Here is a 22,853-nt window from a genome sequence, read left to right as displayed (position 1 = left end):
GGGTCCTAAATGCTATGCTTATAGGACTGCTCAAGGAAATACACAAGTTAAATGCAAAGGTGTGACCCTTAATGCCTCAAATGCCAAAGTGGTTACACATGAATCGTTAATTGGTCTTGTTCAATCCTTTGTGACCAAACAGCAACATCCTAGCCCGTCTGACCACAACAGCATTCACAATAAAGCGCGACAAAAACAGTTCCATCTCAAAAACGACACCTTGACAAGGAAAGTACAGGTTGTTTACAACAAACGACGTGTGCTCCAAGACTATACAACCGTCCCTTATGGCTACTAGGGATGTTTCAGGATTTGATGGTAGGCTTCAACACCCTTTTAGCCTCGTTATCAGTGGTCCTTCGAATTGTGGAAAAACATATTTTGTCAAAGACATTATTGAAAACATGTCCTCTGTTATTTCACAAAAATTGATAACATAGTATACATCTATTCATGCTGGCAACCAATATACGATCAATTGCTTAAAACGGTGAATATAAATTTTGTACAAGGTCTCCCGGAATCGTTTCTGCGACGAGGCACTCTTGCCTACTACTAAGAATAATTTGCTCATTATAGACGATTTAATGAATCAAGCCTGTGATAATTTGGAAGTTCAAAAAGTTTTCACACAGTATGTCCATCACCGACGTCTTAGTTGTATATATTTAGTGCAGAATCTGTTTATTCAAGGTAAAGCTAGTCGTACAATCAGTTTGAACACCAACTATATGATTATTTTCAAAAATGCTAGAGATCAACATCAAATAAGCTTGCTGGCACGGCAAATGTTCCCCGGAAATTCTAAATATTTTTTAGAGGCTTTTTAAAGACGCCACTAGTTACACCTTTGGCTATCTATTGATAGATTATAAATCCACAACCCCGATATTTTAAGACTCAGAACAGCTCTGATATCCCCACAGCAGGTTGTATATGTTCCTAGAAAAAGGTGTAATAATGTCAAGCCGAATGGAGAGGAATTTTACATTGTTGGACATGCTACATAAGGCGTCACCCAGAGCGAGAGGTGTCATTGTGAGCAACGCTAGTCCAGACTTTATCAATGCGCTTTGTGAAATAGCTTTGAACGTCCTAAGAGGCCACATACCACTGTCTAATAATCAGTACAAACTGTTAAAGAAGAAGAAGAAAGTTATTAGACTAATAGCTGATAAAAAAAAGTTAAACATTAAAAAAAAAAAAAAAGACAATCAATCAAACAGGTGGGTTTCTACTCCCTCTCCTGGGTGCCGCTATCCCATTCATAGCAAGTCTTATCAACAGGAATTGAGATGGAACACACGCAGAAAATGTTTTTGGTTCCACAAAATCAATTAGTGGCATTACAACCTCCTCAAACAACGGACTCCTCAAATGTATCTCTGCGACAGTCTGTACAAAGTGAATTGGACCGAGCCATGAGTGATATATTGAAACAGCCTGACATTGATGTATATGAAAAGCTAAAAGATATTCCAGTATTCTACAGCGGTACTTAGTCATGATAAAACAGGGTGAACGCGAGAAAAGTGTGATTACATTATCAATACCTGAAGTTGATTCAAAGGATGATTCAAAAGATGAAGAAGAAAATATGTTAAAGACAGAAGTGTTGAAACATATGCCTATAAGAAATAAAAGAAATGCAGAATACATATTGGCTTCATTATCCCGACACAATGACCAGTTATCTTGGACAAATCAAGGGGAAATAGTTGTTGAAAATAAGAATGTGCCTGGAAGTCATCTGTATGATCTGCTGAAAAGTGTCACAACCCATAATAATGTTCCAGAACACTCTAGACCAAAAGGGTGGAACATATTTTTAAAAAACGTTAGCTAGCTTAAATGTGCCACTCTCCGTAATCCCAAACACGTGGTACGCTGTTCTATTGAGGCTTTTAAAACTGTTGCATCATCTGAAACTAATACACAAACGCCTATGATTGTTCCACGAACCCCTCGCACTCCTAGAGCAATAAGAATGGCCCCTGTATTTACACATGGTACACCATCTGCTTTACGAGCAACTAGTACTCCTAGAACATTTAGTATTACACCACCCATTGCTAAGACTCGCTGGTCTAGTTTTTTTAATCTTTTATATTTTCTATTACACTACTTTATTTTTTTTTTTACTTTTAAACATATTTTTATTATTTTCTATTTTACTTTTTTTAAAAACCTATTTCTATTATTACACTACTTTATATTTTACTTTTTTAAAAACCTATTTCTATTATTACACTACTTTATATTTTTTTTTTTTTTTTTAAACCTATTTCTATTATTACACTACTTTATATTTTACTTTTTTAAAAACCTATTTCTATTATTACACTACTTTATATTTTACTTTTTTAAAACCTATTTCTATTATTAACTACTTTATATTTTACTTTTTTTTTTTAAACCTATTTCTATTATTACACTACTTTATATTTTACTTTTTTTTTTTTTAAAAACCTATTTCTATTATTACACTACTTTATATTTTACTTTTTAAAAACCTATTTCTATTATTACACTACTTTATATTTTACTTTTTTTTTTTAAACCTATTTCTATTATTACACTACTTTATATTTTACTTTTTTTAAAAACCTATTTTTATTTTGTTTTTATTCTATTGAGAGGGTGTTTTCTATTTGATGTGTTTTCATTCATTTTGTTTTGTTTTTATTCTATTGAGGGTGTGTTTTCTATTTGAGGTGTGTTTTCTTTATTCAACTATATGAAAAGTCAGTGTTGTATGTAAACATGTGACATAAAATGAATGTGTTTTACATAAATTTTCTATTCATGTGTTTGGCTTTATTCGACTACGTGAAAATGCTGTGTTGTATGTAAACAGGTGACATTAAATGAATGTTTTACATTAATTTTATCTGTTGAATGCATTTTTTTTTCTGTATAATTTGTTTTAAAAAAAAAAAAAAAAAAAAAAAAAAAAAAAAATTAAGGCATTATAAGAATAGTATATTCCACATTCTTTATTTTTTGAAAAAAACATCATTACACAATTTCTACCTATAGGTGGAACATGAACATTGTACACATTTAAATTTCTGATCGTGACACACAACGGGTGTATACTGCTAACAAAATGGCTGACCATTGTATCGTTGCATACAAGATTAGTGCCATACATGCTCAATACTTTTGTATAAGGAATCTTTTTCTGAATATGACATAAAAAGAAGACGCAGTGCTGGCCACATGTTGTAGAATAATTATTTTGCACTTGGATTGCTGAATGGTACATCTCCACACAGTTCTTTAAGAGGAAATTGCCAATTTCCTGCGGAAAAAAGGTAGGTGGATGTCCAAAGCTATCAAAGAACAAACCATGCTTGTTCTCTGTAATGTAAATACCTAGCCAGTGTTCACCCGGCATATTACTGGGCTGTGTATTTACAACGAGCATGGCGGGTAATTTACAAACAACTGTTTTGGGAGATGATCGCATGGTATTACTCCTAAGAAATTTGTGTCTCTATTCATTCTTTTTCTGAGGACGCTGGTGAGTTCTATTGTATTCATCTTTAGTAGTGATCCAATAGGACTTGCCGTCTGTTAGATATTTCGATTACAGAGTCAAAAACTGAATAGCAGATAAGGGTCACAGTCCTAGGAAGGGGATTTCTGAACCGAACTTCCAAGCGAACGTTACCGTTCTTAATCAGTGAAACATTTCCTGAGCCCCCACCGTCAGGTTCCAAATTGAAACAAAATAGAGTATAACCAGCCCCAAAATCCTCTCGTGTTATGGCTAGTGACCTGTCTTTTAAATGGCGTCCTGTTGATTCAATCAGTTGATAATATTCCCGTACATATTGCCCTCTTTGAAAAAGGGGCTGAAAAGGACGGGCTGGGTGAGGCTGTCCATCGGCATAAAGGCTAATAAATTCTGTATTATAGTTTCCAAAATTAAAGGGGTTATGGGCATACGACCCAGTGTATGCTTCATTATCTACGAAAGCTATGACTACAAATTTAGGAATCTGTCCTATGAATAGGTTTTCTTGGTTGCAAACACGTGTGCCTGTAGGTATTGAGAAGGTTTTAGAGCTACTCTGTCAATAGCATATTTTGCATTAGTATGCTGTAGGGCCCTACTATGAGCTAGTCTAACAGTTGGTGCCACTGATATTTTCTTGACAAATAGACTAGCAGACATTATTTTCACAGCGAATTGGACATTTCCAGGGGTCATTAGTGCAAAGTCATCTTTTGAACGTATGAATTTCAGAGACATGTCCACACCATTTAGCAACAATTTTTCTAGAAAAAACAAATCTGCGTGTACTGGTGCTATTAATTCAACAATACGGCTTTCGGATGTGTATTCACCCCTTTGTGTCAACCCCAAATTATCGCCTGTGATAGAGGTCTCATCCATTTTGCCCGCTGTGTCCTTACAAAATAGCCCTGTGCTAAATTGCGTAGCCAATGTGTCCTTTCCATAATTCAGAAGACATTCTATAACGGATCGATAAGGATACGTATTTGAAGACTGTGTGATCAGTCTATCACCCAACATTATATCTACTTGTGAAAAAGACTGCATCCAGGATAGTTTATAAAACCTACATCGGCTGCGTTAGCCAACAATGTGCCATCAGGGTTTGTAATCCTTACGTGTATACAAGTATGAATCGTTAAGGTCGAGATAATCCTCCCCGCTAGCCGAAATGAAAAATTCAATAGGACCTCCGTCCGTTAGAGCTGACATTGGTGGGATTTCTACAAATGTAGATTTTTCGATAGATGTTTGTGTGTACGGTACTGTAAACAGGTCCAATTCGGTCTTCACACACTCTTCGGACTGATTATGAATAAACGCCATGATTGATTCTGTAAAATTAAAATATGTCTTTTGTCAGGGACAGAGAGCGTCGTTTCGGAGCTCTGCGCCTACTGACAGATGCTTTCTTTTGAGAATTCTTCGTTTTTTGGTGGTGTTTTTATGCTTTTTGTTCACAGTCCGGATACGCCCACATCCTGGCGGGGTTCTTTTTAATGCTTTGCGTCTGTACACCATGAGCCCATTGCTCTGTTGTCTGGATGCCACGGCGTTCCTGACATTAGTCACAACATCGCCAATAAAACCACTTGCTGCTGTTTTTAGATGGGGTTTGGCTATATTAAACCCCTTTTTTAAAAGTGGAACAGCCATTCGAAATAAATTTCTGAATATCCCCCCTAATCCATGCCCATATTGTGTGCTGGCGCCTATGAAACCCGGCAACTCTCCACCAGCTTGATTCATGTAATAGTGCATATATCTTCCATCATCGGCTGTGTACGCTTTCCTCATCATTTTAATGATGTTTCACAGGTCTAAAATGTAGTTTGACAATTACTTTTCCGTATGAGAAAGGGATGTGTTGGTTCTGATCGTCTCGTAGTTCTATCTGAATATCAGTAATAGTCGAGCGTGACAACGATGTGTAGTGAGGACTGTCGTAACTTAGAGTGGGCATACGTTTGCTCTCATCAGAGATATTTATACAACGGAGCAGGGGTACATGACTATCACCGACTAGCTGATAGTCCACAATGTCACTATAAATAAATATATTATAACGACCCCCATGGATGTCGGCCGGGTGTGGAGCTGAACATTTTAAATGAGGGCCAATGTGAATTTCGAACACAGAGTCTGGAATGAACCCAAGAATTTCGGCCAGACGCCCCCTAAACACAATATTCCAACCGTCTCCTCCCGTGAAAAGAATCTTATTAGTGATAGGGTTGTGGCTCATAGTTATGTGGGCTAGAGCTGTGTTAGCAGCACATTTCATATTATATTCATTAACAATGCTGGCGATTGTATTATAAGAACCAACTGTTAGCCTTAGCTTGTTGTACATTTTCGTTTTCGTGTCGATGAAATCAATCTTGGCATCGTTCTCAGTGAAACTATTCCAGATCCTGGGGTATTGAATTTCAATAAGACCAACTTCATACGGTGTTTGTAATATGATCGGTTTAGCCAGTTTTGTTCTGAATTGCCAAATCTTATTATTTGGATAAACTAATTGTGAGGCATTACTAGGTAGCGTAACAAAAAATCCGTTCTTATTCATAGCTCCAACACCTTTCACTAACAAACCACAATGATTAATATTACAAGACTGACCCCTCTCTTTTATCTTACATCAACCATGTCTTTTTCAGAGATCCATGAATTGAATTTATCAGGCCATCCTAGCCATTTCACAAGTACAAGCTTTTTACGGCCTGTTTTCTTTCGAGCCAGCACTTTCTCAATTTTAAACACTTTGTTTTTGTCTACAATTACAGCCTGTAACTCTGCTTCGTAAAAGGTACCTGTCACAGGCTCCCCGCTATTGTCTTTCAGTATATAAACAGGAGGAGTTCTACCTATACGTTTTGATATTGTAAAAAACTCATCTGTAAAGGTCTGTTGGTAACCTTTACGAAAAATGCCTCTGTGCTTTGATATCCTAACGGTGTCCCCCATCTGAAATTTAAACAGCACCGTTCCATGTGGTTTCAGTTTGTACAGAGTGTTAAAGACAGTTTTCTCATTGTCTTTACATACGGAGGACGGAGCCATTTTTATTGACCTATGGTATGCAGAGTTGTAAGCAGCAACCATATCTTGTACTACCTCAATATAACGGCGTGAGTTAACAGCCGTTAAATATCTCCACATTCTGGTTTTGAAAGTCCTATTGAAACGTTCAACCACACTTGATTTTATTTCATTCGATGTGGAAAAATGGTGAATTTTATACTGTGTCATCAATTTTTGAAAAACCTTATTATAAAATTCTTTTCCAGCATCTGTTTGGAGCTTCTGGGGTATGCGTCCTTGTTCCAATATTTCCTTAAAGGCACTTGTCACAATAGGACCCGATTTGTTTTAAGACATATTACCCAGGCATATTTAGAAAACACATCAATACATGTCAATAAATAGTGCACATTATCGTTTTCCGATGAATATTCAGACATATCGACCAAATCAGCTTGGAATTGCTTGTCGATACCATTAACAATCACTCTGTTTCTTGGGAAGTGTTTCAATGCAGGGGAGTGCAGTGTATACGCATCCTGCCTCAGCAGAAACTTTTTAACCGTGGGGATAGTTGGAGACAAGCCAGTACATTCTTTGACGGAATCACGAAGCCTGTGTACACCTCCTAACCCTCCTGGGTGGGACGGATCATAGTATATCTTGTGCATAACCTTCTCCATGATTCATTTAAAACACAAGTGAACACATTAGAGTTATGTAATTCTTTTTATTTTTTTACAAAACACACTCACACAGTCATATATAGGACAGTTATGAAGACAGTGAAACCCGTTCTATCATAGATAGCATATTGGCTAATACGGATACATTGCTTTTACTGATTATGAATATATTTAGTTTTTGCAAATCCTGCAAGACATCAGTATACTGTTTTTCTTGCACATACAAACTCACTGTATCTACAAGCATTGTATACATAGTAAGTAGGTGATAAACTTTCAGCATCTTAAAATTGCGTGTAATGTTGGCTATGACGTCACAAAATGTTTCCACTATACTCTCACGTGTCATTAACATTGATAATAACATCTGCAGCAGATCCTCCCAAGGAGGGGTGTTATGTTGTCTTCTTACAATCACCATCAGTTTTTCTAACCTACTCACAACTGTACGATCTACATCAGCACTCTTACATTGGTATTTTTCAACGTCGTTCACATTATTAGCAATGGCATGATCTAAAATACCAGATAAATGCGATCGTGATATCGCTCACTGATATGGTTATACATTACACCTAAACAATTCCCCATATTTTCACACTGTTAGTTTTTTTTCTTGCATATAAATCGCGCCAATAGTCCCCAATCTCTCTAATTTCGGCTATTTTGACAACGTCGTCCCCTATCATAGAGTCATACATAGCACTGATTTTAGTCGTAACATCTTCAGCCGTTTTCAACTCGTACAAAACTGTTTCGGATACTCCCCTGATTCTACCCTCATCAGCGGTGAGATGTTTCAAGGACAGAAAACGTTGCACTACACCAATGAATTTATCAGTAAGGAGTCTTTTCATAAGCTGTTCAAAGTGGACAGTGTAGAAGTGTTCTGGTAGCCCCTCTAAACAGGCATGCTGATTCTGGCTTGGATGATTGATCTGACAGCCCGAACAAAGCTCTTCCAAATACTTGTAAAGAACAATGTTAAGAAGATGTAGAGACGCTGTTTTAACGCTATCTATAAACAAAGATGACACCACCCCATCCGTCTGATCAGGCGCCTCTGTGTCCGAACAATCAGCAACACCTCCCTGTTGTAATGTAGCATATGTTGAGGGGGTTGTTTGATATGCACATGTCTGAGGGGGAAGTGCCCCAAACAATAGAGATGGTGGCAGGGGAGGTGTAGGTGGGGATGGTAGGAAGTGTTCCGGCGATAGAGGTGGCGATGATGACGATGATGAAAGGGATTGAGGAGATCCGGATGCCTTTAGGGGTGCAAATAGCCCAGGGGTGTTAGGAGGCGTACCTGTGGGGGTCGAATGAAACCACTCCAGATCCTCTGGGAAGAAAAAAAATAACACATTACAATCACAGTAGCAAAAAAAAATAAAAATAAAATCATTTTAACTATTTTGGGCAAATAATTAGCACCTTAAAAATAGACCCACCATTTTGCTAGTCTTTGTGTCTGATGATTTTAGGTCTATAGAGGTTCCGTGGCAGGGGTAGAGACTGTTGGTCAGTGTTCCCAAATATCAATCTTTTTCTTATGTTCTCATAAGAACTCCTTATTTTGTCTCTTCTGATGACATAGTCGATGGTATCAAACTGTTTCTTCAAAATCTCCCAGTCACACCATTGTATAAAGAACACATTTTTAAACCATTTGTTGTATTCATCGTTAGATACAGGATACGGTTTTAACTTCCATTCTTCATGACCACGGGCAGCAACTAACTTCTCCCTTTCACTGCACAAGCTAAGGAAAATAAAATCCTCTGTAGGTCTAGTGAAACGGTCTGCTTCCACACGATAGATACTGGAGCCATTGCGACTATCCCATTGAGACACATACACCAGCTCAGGTAAGCCCGGATTGTCAAGATCCGGACAGACGACATCACGAAAAAAGGCCCCAGTCTTTCACAGAGATTGTACAGGCTGTTTTGGCATTGCTAGATAGTTCCACAGCAACACTAGTGTAAACAGCTAATGTCACGTATCCAGCATTGTAGCGAATTGAATAACTGTATCCGTTGACACCAACATATTCCAGATCAGATGTACATGACTCAGTCATGCTTGTAGGAAAGATCTCCGAACGGAATCGCTTCTTTCTGGGAGCCTGACTCAAACTGCCTGTTGTTCCAGTATTAGGCTCTTCGCATCCCCATAACTCTTCACGGTGGGCTAGGCTCAAACCAAATGTAGTGGGTCCTATTCTAGATGTCTCACCTTCTTCAACAAAAGATGATCCAGATTGTTGTCCAAATGCGTGGAAAGACATGGCTGAAAAACAATTCCTCTTTGCTTGCACCTAGAAGAATTAAAAAGTGAAACTCCAGCGGGCCTTTTGTTGTGGAAAAAACGTGGAAACAAGCTAGCTACCAGAACAGCTAAAAATGGTGGATAAAAAAGTGAGCAGTCAGCCTTGAAACAAGGGATTTTTAAACACCACAAACCACACCCTGTAGGGCGTTTTTACAACCCACCAATAGCAAACCCTTCTTAACAGCTAACCATTGGTCTATCAGACGTTTTAACACCTTTTTACAAAATGTAAATAATGCCTCACCCCCACATAAACCATGACGCCAGCTATACCTATGTCATCACATCCGCTAGATGCGTGCGCAGTTTCGACGATTAGATGCACTACCATATTCGGACACTAGATGGCGCCCGCGAGTACCAGCAACGATTAGATGCAATACCACATTCGGCCACTAGATGGCGTCCGCGGTGTGACGACGTTCGACAGCGACGTCATCACATCCGCTAGATGCGTGCGCAGTTTCGACGATTAGATGCACTACCATATTCGGCCACTAGATGGCGCCCGCGAGTACCAGCAACGATTAGATGCAATACCACATTCGGCCACTAGATGGCGATCGCGAGTACCAACGGGCACCCGCGACGTTACATGCACGCTCATATGACCAGATTACAGGGTGGGTTTGCGCGTGCGTGTGATGACGTCACACATGCACGCGCGAACCCGCCACCTACAGTATATACTACTGACCTGTTCACATCTCCCCATTTGCTCTGCTTCACACACTTTATTTGCTTACTTGCATGGTTAAAGAAAATAAAATACATCCATGAATAAAACCAACCGCATTCCGATTCTAACAACATATTTCTGTTTCATGGTTAGGATAGGAACTTTTCTTAAAAGCCAGGCCTTGTTTGTGGTAGTGGACACCTTCTACTTTTACTAAAGTAAATATGTCTCTTGTTATTTGTACTTTTATTTAAGTACTGAGATTCAGTACTTCCTCCACTGCGGCTCCAACAAGCTCCGACAACCTGTCTCCCAGGAGGTGCACAGGAAGTGTCATGTCCTTATATGGGAATTTTTGGGGCGTTTTCTTATGCTAATTAGGAACAACTGGCACGCGCTTTCAGTTACGAAGACGTGGGATTCATCAATCCTAAGAACACAGATGCGAACAAATCTGCTGTTTAAGAACACATCATGAATCCGGCGTAAACTTTTCTTAGAAACCTTAAGAACATATTTAAGAGAAAACTTAGGAAGATATTGGTGAATGAGGCCCAATGACTTCATCTCCTCTGTCAGTTGATGAAGTGATGTGTAATATAACAACCTGATCTCACAGAATTCCGTGAAATGAACACGGCCCCTTAACTCAAAATCTGTGGCACATTCACGGAATCGCAAAACATTGGTCTAGGAAAAGAAGAAAGCGACTAGGAAACATGACATGCGGAACATGAACCCCGGTCTCCTCGGTGAAAGTCCTGTGTTTGACCCACCAACCCAACCAACATCCTTACGCAGAATTTTGGTCTTACATACTACTCTCTACCACACTCGCTCTTAATGCTTCGTCATCTTCTCATTGACTTTACATTGGCATTGTTTTCCGTGCCACCACCACGTAATGAGCTGATTCGTGATCATTTCACGGAATTCTGTGAGAACAGGCTGAATATTAGCTTTTATTCTCTCTGTGATAATCCCCAATATAGCATCTACTTCCTGTGGTAATGATGGAGTCACTTCCTAACAATGACTTTATCTCCTCTGTTGCCTGTTGAAGTGATGTGTAATATTAGCTTTAATTCTCTCTGTGACAATCCCCTGACTTTTCGTTATTATTCTCATGAACATTTTTCTGAACGCAGCCCGAGAGATTATTTTAGATGCATTTATATGTTACATAGACAAATGTTAGAGCCCAGTGCAAACAGAGGCGTTCATCCCAACAGAGGGAAGGTTTACTACGACAGCTGAGAGAACAAGAAGAGGTCAGCTGATCAGAGGCCAGCTGAAGTGTGGTCTGTGTGCTGAAGAGAGAGAGAACTACTAAACACTTGTGAAACTGAATATAAATACTTTCACGTGCATATTGTATTACTATCAGCCATAAAAAAAGACAGGATTGTTACAAATTCCTTTAATACTCAAAGCTCATTAAATGCAAACATACTGTAGTCCAATATGTTTAAATAAGTCAATCAAAATCACTGCATCACTGAGGGACAGAAAAAGATTCCAAACTGCTGCAGCTTTAGAAAGAACCAGTAGATCTTAAACTCACAGATACATTTGGAAACAAGAAGAAAGTTTAGATTCAAGATTAGACTCAGCTTTATTGATATTGTAGAAGTACTGACACAACGACATGCAGTTTAAGTACAAAAAGCAGCAACTTGCAGAGTAATGCACATATAGTATTATACAATATTTAAAATAAACAGTTACAGCAGTAACAGTCAGATCAGATCAAGACTTTAGTAGCTTTGTCCAGCTCAGACTAAAATAGAAACAGCTCGGCACAGAAAACACATTCAGTCATCCATCAACATATCATTTTGGTATCTACTCATGTAATATATGATGAGATGATGTTTAACAGCAGAGGACTCTGTGGTGAGTTGATGTGATGGTAGAAGGCTCTGCCTCGTTTTCATAGGTCACTGTATCTTCATCTTCATTATACTGCTACTGTGAAAATGGAGCAAATAAATATAATATAAATAAATAAACATAAAATAAATTTAAAAAAAGTTTAATCTGTGAATGTTGTCACCTTTAGCTCTTGCCCATATGTTGACCACCACAACACTTGTTATGAGTGATGCTAAACCCAGAGACACGACGATGATCCTCCACCAGCCTGAAACAGGAAGTTACAAGTGTTAAATATAGTCAGAGGTGTTATGATGACGAGCTACTTGTTAGCGTGTTCTTGTGCTGTCTTTATATCTTTAATATCTGAATGAACAAAGTGTATTTTGACTGCATATCTTTTCTGACTGTAAATGTAGTTCTGTTCTGTTCAGTCACTACCTACTACTTGTCATTGGTGATTAATTCATAGTCGTAGATATTGTAGTTGTTGCATCATCACCTTAAACACAATAACAAACTGTTCAGTTAGAAAACAACTTATGCACAAAACAAATGACACAATGTTGAAATATTAAAACTTCAGATCTAAACAAATATTCAGTGTAATTATCCACTAAGGGATTTAAAACAGCTCATTATATTCTCACCTGGTTTCTCACTGGAGGACTGAGAAGGGATGAACGTGAACAGCTGCACATCTTGGTGATGTGTTACTTCACATTTCAATAACTCGTAATACTCTGACTTCTGATGAAGGTGAGATGTTGTAAATGTCACAGTGCCTGAACAGTCTAGCTGTGTTGTCTTCACGTCAGTCTTATCACCCTCATACAGCCACTTCACTGTGTGGACACACCCACCATATGTCAACACGGAGCAGAACAAAGTGACCGTATCATCGTTCTTCTGTTCAGTCACTGGTGAAGATGGAGATATTAAGAGAAAAAGACAATCACAGTAAAATTAACTTCATCATTGTAATCATATTTATTGTAAAGCTTCAGTATATTGTTCTAACAAAACTATTTGAAAACATTATGATGTAAATACTCACTGGTAACAACAGACAGATAAACCACCGTGCCTTCACCATGTAGTTGTCCTGATCTGAACTGTCTGCAGATGTAACGAGCAGCATCCTCATATGTGACCTTCTTTATAACCAGAGAACAGTTTTCTGTAACACTCAGTCTGTCTGATTTAGTTTTGGCTTCTTTATGAATCTGCCCGTGTTCAAACAGCGTTACTCTGTTTCCTGATCCAATGAAGAACCAGGCAGTACTGTTACACTGATCCTGATCATTTGTTACCTTCAAACAAGACAAAGTGACTTCATCTCCAACTCTGACAGTGGAGGAGGAATACTTCCAAGCTACTACTGTTAAGAAAAAGAGAAACATGTAAATGTTATGTTCATATTTGGTGTGATGATCATTTTAGATAAGTTTGTAAATGTGTCTCATGTTTGATTTAAAAGATTTCACTAAACTCACGTTAAAACAAAACTTGTATTCTCCTACCTGTAAATTGAACCAGCAGCATCAGAAATGAAGACATTATAATCCATCTGATCTGATCCATCGTGCTTCTCTCTCGGTCTCACTCTCTCAAATGTCAAACTGTCTGATGCGCTGCGTCTTAAAAATGAATATAGCATCTACTTCCTGTGGTAATGATGGAGTCGCTTCCTAATAATGACTTCATCTCCTCTGTTAGCTGTTGAAGTGATGTGTAATATTAGCTTTTATTCTCTCTGTGATAATCCCCTGACTTGTTATTATTCTCATGAATACTTCTTCTGAACGTAGCCTGAGAGATTATTTTTAGATGCATTTAACGTCTATGCATGTTACATAAACAACTGTTAGAGCCCAGAGAAAACAGAGGTGTTCAACCTAACAGAGGGAAGGTTTACCACGAGAGCTGAGAGAACAAGAAGAGGTCAGCTGATCAGAGGTCAGCTGAAGTGTGGTCTGTGTGCTGAAGAGAGAGAGAACTACAAAACACTTGTAAAACTGAATATAAATACTTTCATGTGCATATTATATTGTTATCGGCCACAACAAAGACAGGATTGTTACAAATTCCATTTACACTCAACAGTCCTTAAATCCAAACACATACTGTAGTTTAATATGTTTAAACGTACAATATGTAACTTTCTGCCGCTAGGGGTCTCTCAACCAAAACAATGGACGGTAAAACTGGACTTTTGATGATGTTGGGAAGTTGCGTGGAATTATGGGAGTTTTTAGTGTTAAACACCTTTGCTGCCGGTTAGAATGCTTCAGTTCACGGACAAGTTTACCCGTTCAAGTTTATTCACGTTACGTTTAGTAACGTTTATTCATGTTATTGTAATAAAATAGCTGCAGTTTCCCCAACATAATTACGTTTTTCTTGATTAGATTTTTATTTGTAGCTGACCAGTTAGCTAGTGAGCCAGCAAGCTAACAGTAGCCAGCAGCTAAAACACAAAATATTTCACATATCAATGTCACCTTTTGGATGGTTTCAACACCGGGGCGGACGGGGTTTGTTGTAATGCTAGCTAGCTACTACTACTACTAAACGAGGCTGAGAGACGGGTGCGAGTGGGGATTGTCGGGGAAATCTCCGCGATAGCGAGCCAGGACGGTCGATGCCTGTTGTGCAGAAGCAGAACATCTCCCAGCTGCCCGGAATTATCTCCCCTTCACTTTTCAATAATCTTAACTTTTTGTTTTGGTGCTTAACCCACCTTTTGTTGGGTTAATTTAGCTAACCGTAAAGACAGCTAAACGCGAAGGGGGGCGAAATTCGGCAGGGAGGATTTTTTGGTTCCGTTAGTTCTGTTGTGTTCAGTCACTACCTTCTGGTTTTGTGTGATTGTTGATTTCAGATGTCGTGTTGTTTGTCTCTTCTGATGTCCATTTATTTCCTGTTGTCATTGGTGATTTATTTGTAGTCGGAGATATTGTAGTTGTTGCATCATCACCTTAAACACAATAACAAACTGTTCAGTTAGAAAAAACTTCTGCACTAAGCAATACAAAGAATGATGAAACATTAAAACATCAGATCCAAACAAATATTCAGTGTAATTATCCACAAAGGGATTATAAAAAGCTGATCATATTCTCACCTGGTTTCTCACCGGAGGACGGAGGAGGGATGAAGGTGAACAGCTGCCTTTCTCCAACAAAAAACGTTTGTCACTTCACATTTCAATAACCGGTAATACTTTGACTTCTGATGAAGATGAGATGTTGTAAATGTCACAGTGGCAGAACAGTCAAACTGTGTTGTCTCCACGTCAGTCTTATCACCCTCATACAGCCACTCCACTGTGTGGACACACATATAAGGTGCTGACACAGAGCAGATCAAAGTGACCGTATCATCGTTCTTCTGTTCAGTCACTGGTGAAGATGGAGATATTGAGAGAGAAAGACAACAACAGTAATATTAACTTCATCACTGTAATCTTAATTATTGTAATATTTCAAAATATTGTTCTTACAAAACAGTTTGAAAACAAGTTAGCTTGTATTCTCTCTGTGATAATCCCCTGACTTGTCATTATTCTCATGAACATTTCTTCTGAACGCAGCCTGAGAGATTATTTTAGATATATTTACTGTATATGTTACATAGACAAATGTTAGAGCCCAGTGCAAACAGAGGTGTTCAACCCAATAGAGGGAACAAAAAGTGGTCAGCTGAGCAGAAGCAAGCTGCAGTGTGATCTGTGGTCTGTGCTGAGGTGTGATCTGCTGTGATGTGGTCTGTGTGCTGGAGAGAGAGAGAGAGAGAGAGAGAGAGAGAGACAGAGAGAGAGCTACTAAACACTGAAAAAAAATCACTCTTATTTGCAAACAGAACTAATAAATCTTAAACTCAGATGCATTTTGCAACCAGAAGAACATTTGGATTTAAGATAAGATTAAGCTTTATTGTAGCTAATTGTAGTTGTACAACTAGCCTACTGAGACAACGTCATGCAGTTTAAGTGCAAAAGCAGTAACATGCAGAGTAATTTACATATATTATATTATATATATTATATATATTATATAGAATAAAGAGTAGGAGGTAAATATGAATATGCTAAGATATATACCGTATGAACAAGTGCAGCAGTTACCGTCGGCAGTGCAGGTATTAGTATAAAATATATAATGCAGGTGTAAGTACATGTAATGCTAATATAAGACATGACATACAGAATAAACAGACTATAGATCAGATATATGGACCGAAGAACTCTGGGAACCATCACCTTATCGTGGTTGAGAGGTTTGTGTGATCCATATGAACCTGAGGGCTGTGTTGTCTGGAGCCTGGTGCTCCTGGTAGGGTCTCCCATGGCAACGCGGTCTAACTCTGCCCGGAGGAAGCCCGGGTCCCCTGTCTGGAGCCAGGCCCAGATGGAGGACATGGTACTTTTTAATGGTACAGACTGAATTACATCGGCTCTACATGTGACAGAGAGCAGGCGCAGAGTTCCTTTGTCCAAGTAATGGGGGAGTCGGATCCATCCCAAAAAAGCGGTTGCAGGGTCAGTTCCGCTTTTCAAAACTCCACACAACAATATAATGGTGAGGAGAAAGCGGCCACGATGCAGTTTAACTTCCTCTAAGAAAGAAAGATACAACAGGGTTCTCTATGCCCTGGTAACTGACTGACAGGCGGGAGGTTTGGGGGACAACAGCATTCTCTATGCCCTGGTGACAGGCTGGAAATTGTAAGGCAAAGCAATTTTATATCTATAGCACATTTCAGCAAATATAAATAGAAAATAAAAAGGCAAAAACTGAATTAGATACAAATACAAGAATAAAAGTTACAGTGCAGTTAAGAAATTAATAATTATTTGATTTATTAGGTTGTTGGGAGGGGAAAGAGAGGGGGGGTTTATTTTATGCCGTGTATAAAAATATTCAGAGTAAATAGGATGAATAGGTTTGGAATTATTTTTACAACCAAAATTAAGAAATTTAATTTTATTATTAAGAGGGAAAGTACCAAAAAAAGGTACCATTCGGTACCAGTACAGGAATTTTAGCTACTGTATCGGTTCTGGAAAAAAATGTGATTGGTACCCAACCCTACTGGCCGGTCACAGCCCAAAGAAGCTACATAGCAACCTCCTCTCCATCCAATGGGCCACCACCTGTTGGAGGAACCGCCTCAACGGACCAGACCTGGGTAGAAGAGGCTGGTTCTGGGGACATGGAACGTCATTTCTCTGTGATGGAGCAAATAAATACAATATAAATAAACATCAAATAAAAAAAAAAAAAAAAAAAAAAAAAAAATATATATATATATATATATATATATATATTATCTGTGAATGTTCTCACCTTTAGCTCTTGCCCATATGTTGACCACCACAACACTTGTTATGAGTGTTACTAAACCCAGAGACATGACGATGATCCTCCACCAGCCTAAAACAGGAAGTTACAAGTATTAAATATAGTCAGAGGTGTTATGATGACGAGCTACTTGTTAGCGTGTTCTTGTGCTGTCTCTATATCTCTAATATCTGAATGAACAAAGTGTCTTTTGCCTGCATGTCTTTTCTGTAAATGTAGTTCTGTTGTGTTCAGTCACTACCTTCTGGTTTAGTTTGATTGTTGTTTTCAGATGTCGTGTTGTTTGTCTCTTCTGATGTCCATTTATTTCCTGAAAAATAAATTGTCACATTTCCACAAGATAAAGTGACTTCATCTCCAACTCTGACAGTGGAAAAGGACAACTTCCCAGCTGCTGCTGTAGATAAAAAGAGAAAAATGTGATAAACTGAAACATCAATGTGAATCTTATGTTCATAGTTTCTTCATAGTTCATATTGTTTCTGCTCAGGTTTATTATTATTATTATTATTATTAATATTGTGTCCAAAGGCTAAAAATTATGTGCATTTGGTTCCCAAGAGATATAAGCCCATTTGGCCAGATTCTGGCGCTGTAACTAACGCTTAAAACGCGATTTTGGGAAGGCCACGCCCCTCACACTGTAAGTTTTGACATTTAAAATTTGACAAACAAGTCCAGATCAATCTGCTTTACAAAAAAGCCCCTTGGACCATAAAAGCCAGCCATGATGGATTTTCCATCATTTTGAAAAACTAATTTTTTGACATCTCCTAAAATATTTATATAATTTTTTTTGGATCATCATTGGATTAAGCTGATAAAAAATTGTATAAAGCTTGTAAATATCTTATTTGGTTTTCAAAATGTTATTTAACAATACACTTCACAATGGGCGGGGTATAGTCAGAAAATTGGCCATACGGGCGAACCAAATGATTGAAACAAATCAGACCCCAGAGGGTTAAAGGAGAACTCCGGGCAATTTTTACGTTAATCTTGATTGCTATATGTATATGAGTACTGTCGATAGCAAAAAAAAAAAACAGCCGATTCGGTGCTAGCAACACGGAGCTGCTGCAGCTAATGCCGAGAGCTCCCACTCAGCTAAAACGGCAGTTATGGGGGCATAAGATAGAGTGCCTTTGTGCCTCTTAACAGACACAAAATGCAATTAAAATGTCTGTGCAACATGAACAGGGACCTTACATGACAACAAGATGCATTTAGCAACTTAGCTATTGTTTAAATTCACCTACCCTCTTAGCTGCTAGCTGCCGTCTGGGATGAGTGAGTATGTTCAGCCAGGCTCCGGTAATAATCATCATGCAGCAGTTCCATGTGTATTTGTAGCATATATATTCATTTTGTGTGCTGTCGTTGGTGAATATGAGTCTCTGCAGTGGCGAATTGTGTGGTAGTTTCCTTAGCCAGGCTAGCAGCCCCGACCGGCATCCTTCTACTTCCTCCCCGCATCCCTCGCCTGCTGAGGCCGACAACAATCCTACAAGTGCCCGCTGGTCTGGTGGAGGTCTTCCAGAAGACCGTTCAAGCCTTCGCGGCGAAAATTTTTCTTTTATTTCACCCTCACAAATAGGTAATTGAGCACTGTAGTGGTTATGACCATATTAGTGACTATGTAACTACATGGAAACGGACCAAATTATGTTTATGCCCTGTACAGTAAAATAGTGTTTTAGACTGCTAGGTGTAGTCTCGCGCTGAAGTCCCGTGGGAATTCAGTTGTTGTTGTTGCAACATATTGACTGCCGCTTTATAAGAGTGCAAAGATTTGCACTCTTGGGGAGGAGGTCGGGGTGGATGTTTGGCTCCTAAAACACAGGGCTTTCAAACCTGGAAGAGGTTAAGGAGAAAACACCCAGGAAAATGGGTCTTTGTCGCCCAGGAGTACTACTTAAGCCAGGGGACCGGTGTTTTAACCTAAACCACAATCTTCTTTTAAATCTAACCAATCTAACTTTTATTGGGAACCGAGCAGTGTGGTTAAACACTATCTTTTAAACAAAGATCTCAGAGCATGTCACCTCTGAGAAAAAGGAAACCACATGTCCCACATGCGGCCTGAGCCCCCTTTTCAAAACAAAGAGAATGCGACCTCCATGCAAATGTAAAAGCCTAAAAGTCACACCTCCATGAGAAAAGATGGCCAGAGGTCTAACAGAACTACAGAAGTGTAGTTCACACCTACATGCAGTGACCGACTGGGATCAAAAAACGGCCCTGGCATTTGCAACACACCTGCCCTATTTTTCTCACATGGTATACCCTCTTTTCTAACACACACACACACACACACACACACACACATTTTGTTTTTGTTGTAGTTTGTAACAAATATATAGGTTTTGGAAGTTAAATAAATTCTATTATACTTTAAAGAGCAGTTGTTTGTGATTATTTGTGTCCTGCGACTTATAGTCAGGTGTGGCTTATATATAAAAATATATATATAATTTAACATGTTTTTAAATGTTAATTCATAACAACAACAATTGAATCTGTACCTTCCTAATCCCCAACACTTTAAACAAGTCGTTTATGGTGGCTAAACTTAACAGTCGTCGGTGCATGACTATCACCTTTTGTCGGCTAAACTTAACAGCAATGTCGCTGAAAAGCTGACTAGAGGATGTCGTCATTTCATAGGATATCATACGAATTGTTGTGCATTAATTTTTGTACTATATCATAAAAACCCGTTCATGAGAATGCATCGTTTACAGGGAGGGTAGTCTCGCATTGCCAGACCTTCTTCCACAGCGCTGCTGCGGAGGGTCTGGCTAGTCCACACAGCATTCCGGCATGGGAGAAAAACGTGCTCTGGTTTATTGTCATTTCTTTAAACCAATGACAATCGTCTTGGGCGGCACTACGCGACGCACAGAGCCCCAGTGCCGCTGCAAAAAAAGCCTCGGGAAGGAACTTGTTTTGGTGGAACATGTGTACGTTTAAAAGTAGTTTTAGTCGTGCGACAGAAAACTCAGATTGGACAGATTCTCTAGTTACCCTGCAGAGATCTGAGGAGCAGTTAACCATAGTCCTCAGAAATCCAGTTTAGAACGGCAACACAAAGAAAGAGGAAGGTAACGGACATCCGGCAAAAGTTTCTTGCGGCAATGGAGCAATCCTGGAAGTGGAAGGTCGTGGATATAGATTACAGTGCAGGTAACAGTAGAAAAGGTATTGATCAGCAATAGAACAGAGGAAGAGCACTATTTACCTCTGAAATGAAAGTATAAAGTTTCCTGAAATGGAAATACTTACATTAGGTAAAGTAAAAGTAGCCTACCTTAAAAGTGTACATACAATGGTAGTCGTCACAGTGGATGGTGGGTGTTTAAAGCGCCGGCCTTCGACCCCAGAGACCCGAGTCCTGTTTGTGGTTTGGTTTAGACCAGGGGTCAACGTTTTTTAAGCCAAGGACCTCTTAACCGAAAAAGAGACGGATCAGGGACCCGCTACTACATATATTGCATAAAATTAAGTTGCATATTAAACTGGGCCTACAATAATGTTTGGGCAGCCTAAAGCCTTTACACATACATTTTTAGTGCATAGAATACAAAGCTATTAAAATAAATGTTGGTATGTTTTATAAATAATGTTTTAACGCTGCACAGTAAATCCTTAGGATGAACTGTATCTGTGGATGTAGTAACCACCTTACCCATAGGCCAGTAAGCCTATCGTCAATGTTGTTGTTTTTTTATTTATATTTGCTAATAATTTGTTGGATTCATGTAAAGACTTATTTTTTGAAAAAAAACTTTCAAAAGTTGCAATAAAACGAGTTAGAGTTTGCAGGAGTTTCTTTGCAACTTTTGACTTACTTATCCCCCTCCAACACACTTTTGTTACATTATAATAATTTGGTGGCCCCCCCTACAGTTACTCTGTATCACAACTATATCAGTTTAGGTGTACGCTATATCTAGAACATTTTTACCACTTTACTTCACTGTCAGACAGCCCTTTCGATGGCCTACATATATCTCCATTATCTCTCTGCTGACATGTTATGCAATTTCCAAGAAAACATTTTGACAGTGGATGGTTAATATGTGAGCCTGCACCAGCGAAAACAAGAAAATGAGTCATATTTTTACCTGCATAACTTCATTAATTTCACAGGCTTTTAACTGTGATTTAAATGCTTACAAATATGTCATAATATTAATGTTTTACCTTGCCATCATTACGCTGTAATTGTGATCATTTTGTGCTTTTTTTCTGTTGTTGAACTTCTCAACTCTCTGCACGTCACCAGTCCAGCATTAGTTCGCTGAGCTTTCATCATTCATCCTTCGGTCAGCGAACACAAACACAACGTCTCAGAGGAAACACTGAATGGCTCAATCCAGGATTCATATGAGTTTTGCTGTAAACCGATAAGAGAAGAAAACACAGCGAACTGGTAACCTGACCTGGAGCTCTCGATCTGTCGAGTCTTAAGTGAGCTGTCAGTTCAACAGACAGACCTGAATGAACACGGATTATAAATGTAAACTTCTCAAACATTTGATCTGATAGATTGTCAATCACGTGTCCAGGTTCGCAGCATCAGAGATTAATACGTCAGAAGTCCTGATAGCAGAGCAGCCGTCAAATATTTCACAGGACTTTCACCCAGGAGACCGGGGATCATGTCCCGTGTGTCACGTTTCCTAAACCCAACATCCGTTCTTCTTTTCCTAAACCCAATTGTCCCGTTCTTGTCCTGCGTGTCACGTAAACGTACCTTTTATAAGACCACCTACAATCTTTTCCTTAACCTAGCTGCGTCTAGTGTTAATTTTGTCACCTATTTTTAATTTAGTCTTAGTCTTGTGCCAAAAAATGTTGTTAGTCAAGTTTTAGTCGACTAAAAGTCTCGTCATTTTAGTCTAGTTTTAGTCAAAAGAGAACTCAAGGTATCTTAGTCAAGTTTTAGTCGACTAAAAGTCTCGCCATTTTAGTCAAGTTTTAGTCAAAACATTTCAGTGTTTTTTTTAAATAAATTATTTCTGATAACCATTTCAGACAAATAGTTATATAAATAAATTAATGCTATAAAGTTATATAAATATTGAGCCTCTTCCTTATTTCACCAGTAAACGACAAAAACAACCACTGCATGAGGAAAGGATATTTTACAATAAAATAAATGCAGCACGAAACTGGCGAGGCGTATTTCAAGTGAACGCAGCATGTGTTGTTTTTCAGACAACGGCAGCTGCAGACTGTCGTACGTCTCGTGTTGGAAATAGAGACAAACCTTTACACCGTTTAGCTGTCAGCAGTTTAACTGGGTTAAATCCAACTGCTAGCTAACGGTAGGCTAACGTTACCTGCTGCCAAGTGTA

At 38.7% G+C, this 22,853-nt stretch overlaps 1 protein-coding gene across 13 annotated transcripts; it reads right to left on the bottom strand.

The window, feature by feature from the left end:
* Window positions 1–11,837: 11,837 nt before the first annotated feature.
* Window positions 11,838–20,923, bottom strand: LOC114573440 (uncharacterized). Of its 13 annotated transcripts, XM_028605654.1 has the most exons (9): window positions 18,750–18,786; window positions 17,732–17,887; window positions 14,979–15,104; window positions 13,648–13,843; window positions 13,438–13,505; window positions 13,182–13,281; window positions 12,775–13,044; window positions 12,306–12,392; window positions 11,838–12,220 (listed from the first exon to the last, which is right to left on the bottom strand). In XM_028605654.1, exons 4-9 carry the CDS (start codon window positions 13,706–13,708, stop codon window positions 12,210–12,212), a joined length of 597 nt encoding a protein of 198 aa, XP_028461455.1. In that variant the 5' UTR covers window positions 13,709–13,843; window positions 14,979–15,104; window positions 17,732–17,887; window positions 18,750–18,786; the 3' UTR covers window positions 11,838–12,209. The 13 variants fall into 13 exon arrangements, with proteins under 13 accessions (XP_028461455.1, XP_028461445.1, XP_028461443.1 ...); XM_028605644.1 differs by lacking the exon at window positions 14,979–15,104 and adding an exon at window positions 17,476–17,562 and having other exon boundaries at window positions 13,182–13,505; XM_028605642.1 differs by having other exon boundaries at window positions 13,182–13,505.
* Window positions 20,924–22,853: the final 1,930 nt, after the last annotated feature.

Source organism: Perca flavescens, chromosome 18 (genome assembly GCF_004354835.1).
Source record: "Perca flavescens isolate YP-PL-M2 chromosome 18, PFLA_1.0, whole genome shotgun sequence".
In the NCBI taxonomy this organism is placed as follows: Eukaryota; Metazoa; Chordata; class Actinopteri; order Perciformes; family Percidae; genus Perca; species Perca flavescens.
This window is presented reverse-complemented; position numbering and strand designations above follow the sequence as displayed.

Coding starts and splice junctions, on each gene's coding strand:
- LOC114573440 (XM_028605650.1), bottom strand. CDS start 13,708: ATGGATCAGATCAGATGGATTATAATGTCTTCATTTCTGATGCTGCTG. Junction 13,045..13,181: donor TTATCTGTCTGTTGTTACCA/GTGAGTATTTAC, acceptor CATCTTCACCAG/TGACTGAACAGAAGAACGAT. Junction 12,393..12,774: donor GTCCTCCAGTGAGAAACCAG/GTGAGAATATAA, acceptor TTCCTGTTTCAG/GCTGGTGGAGGATCATCGTC.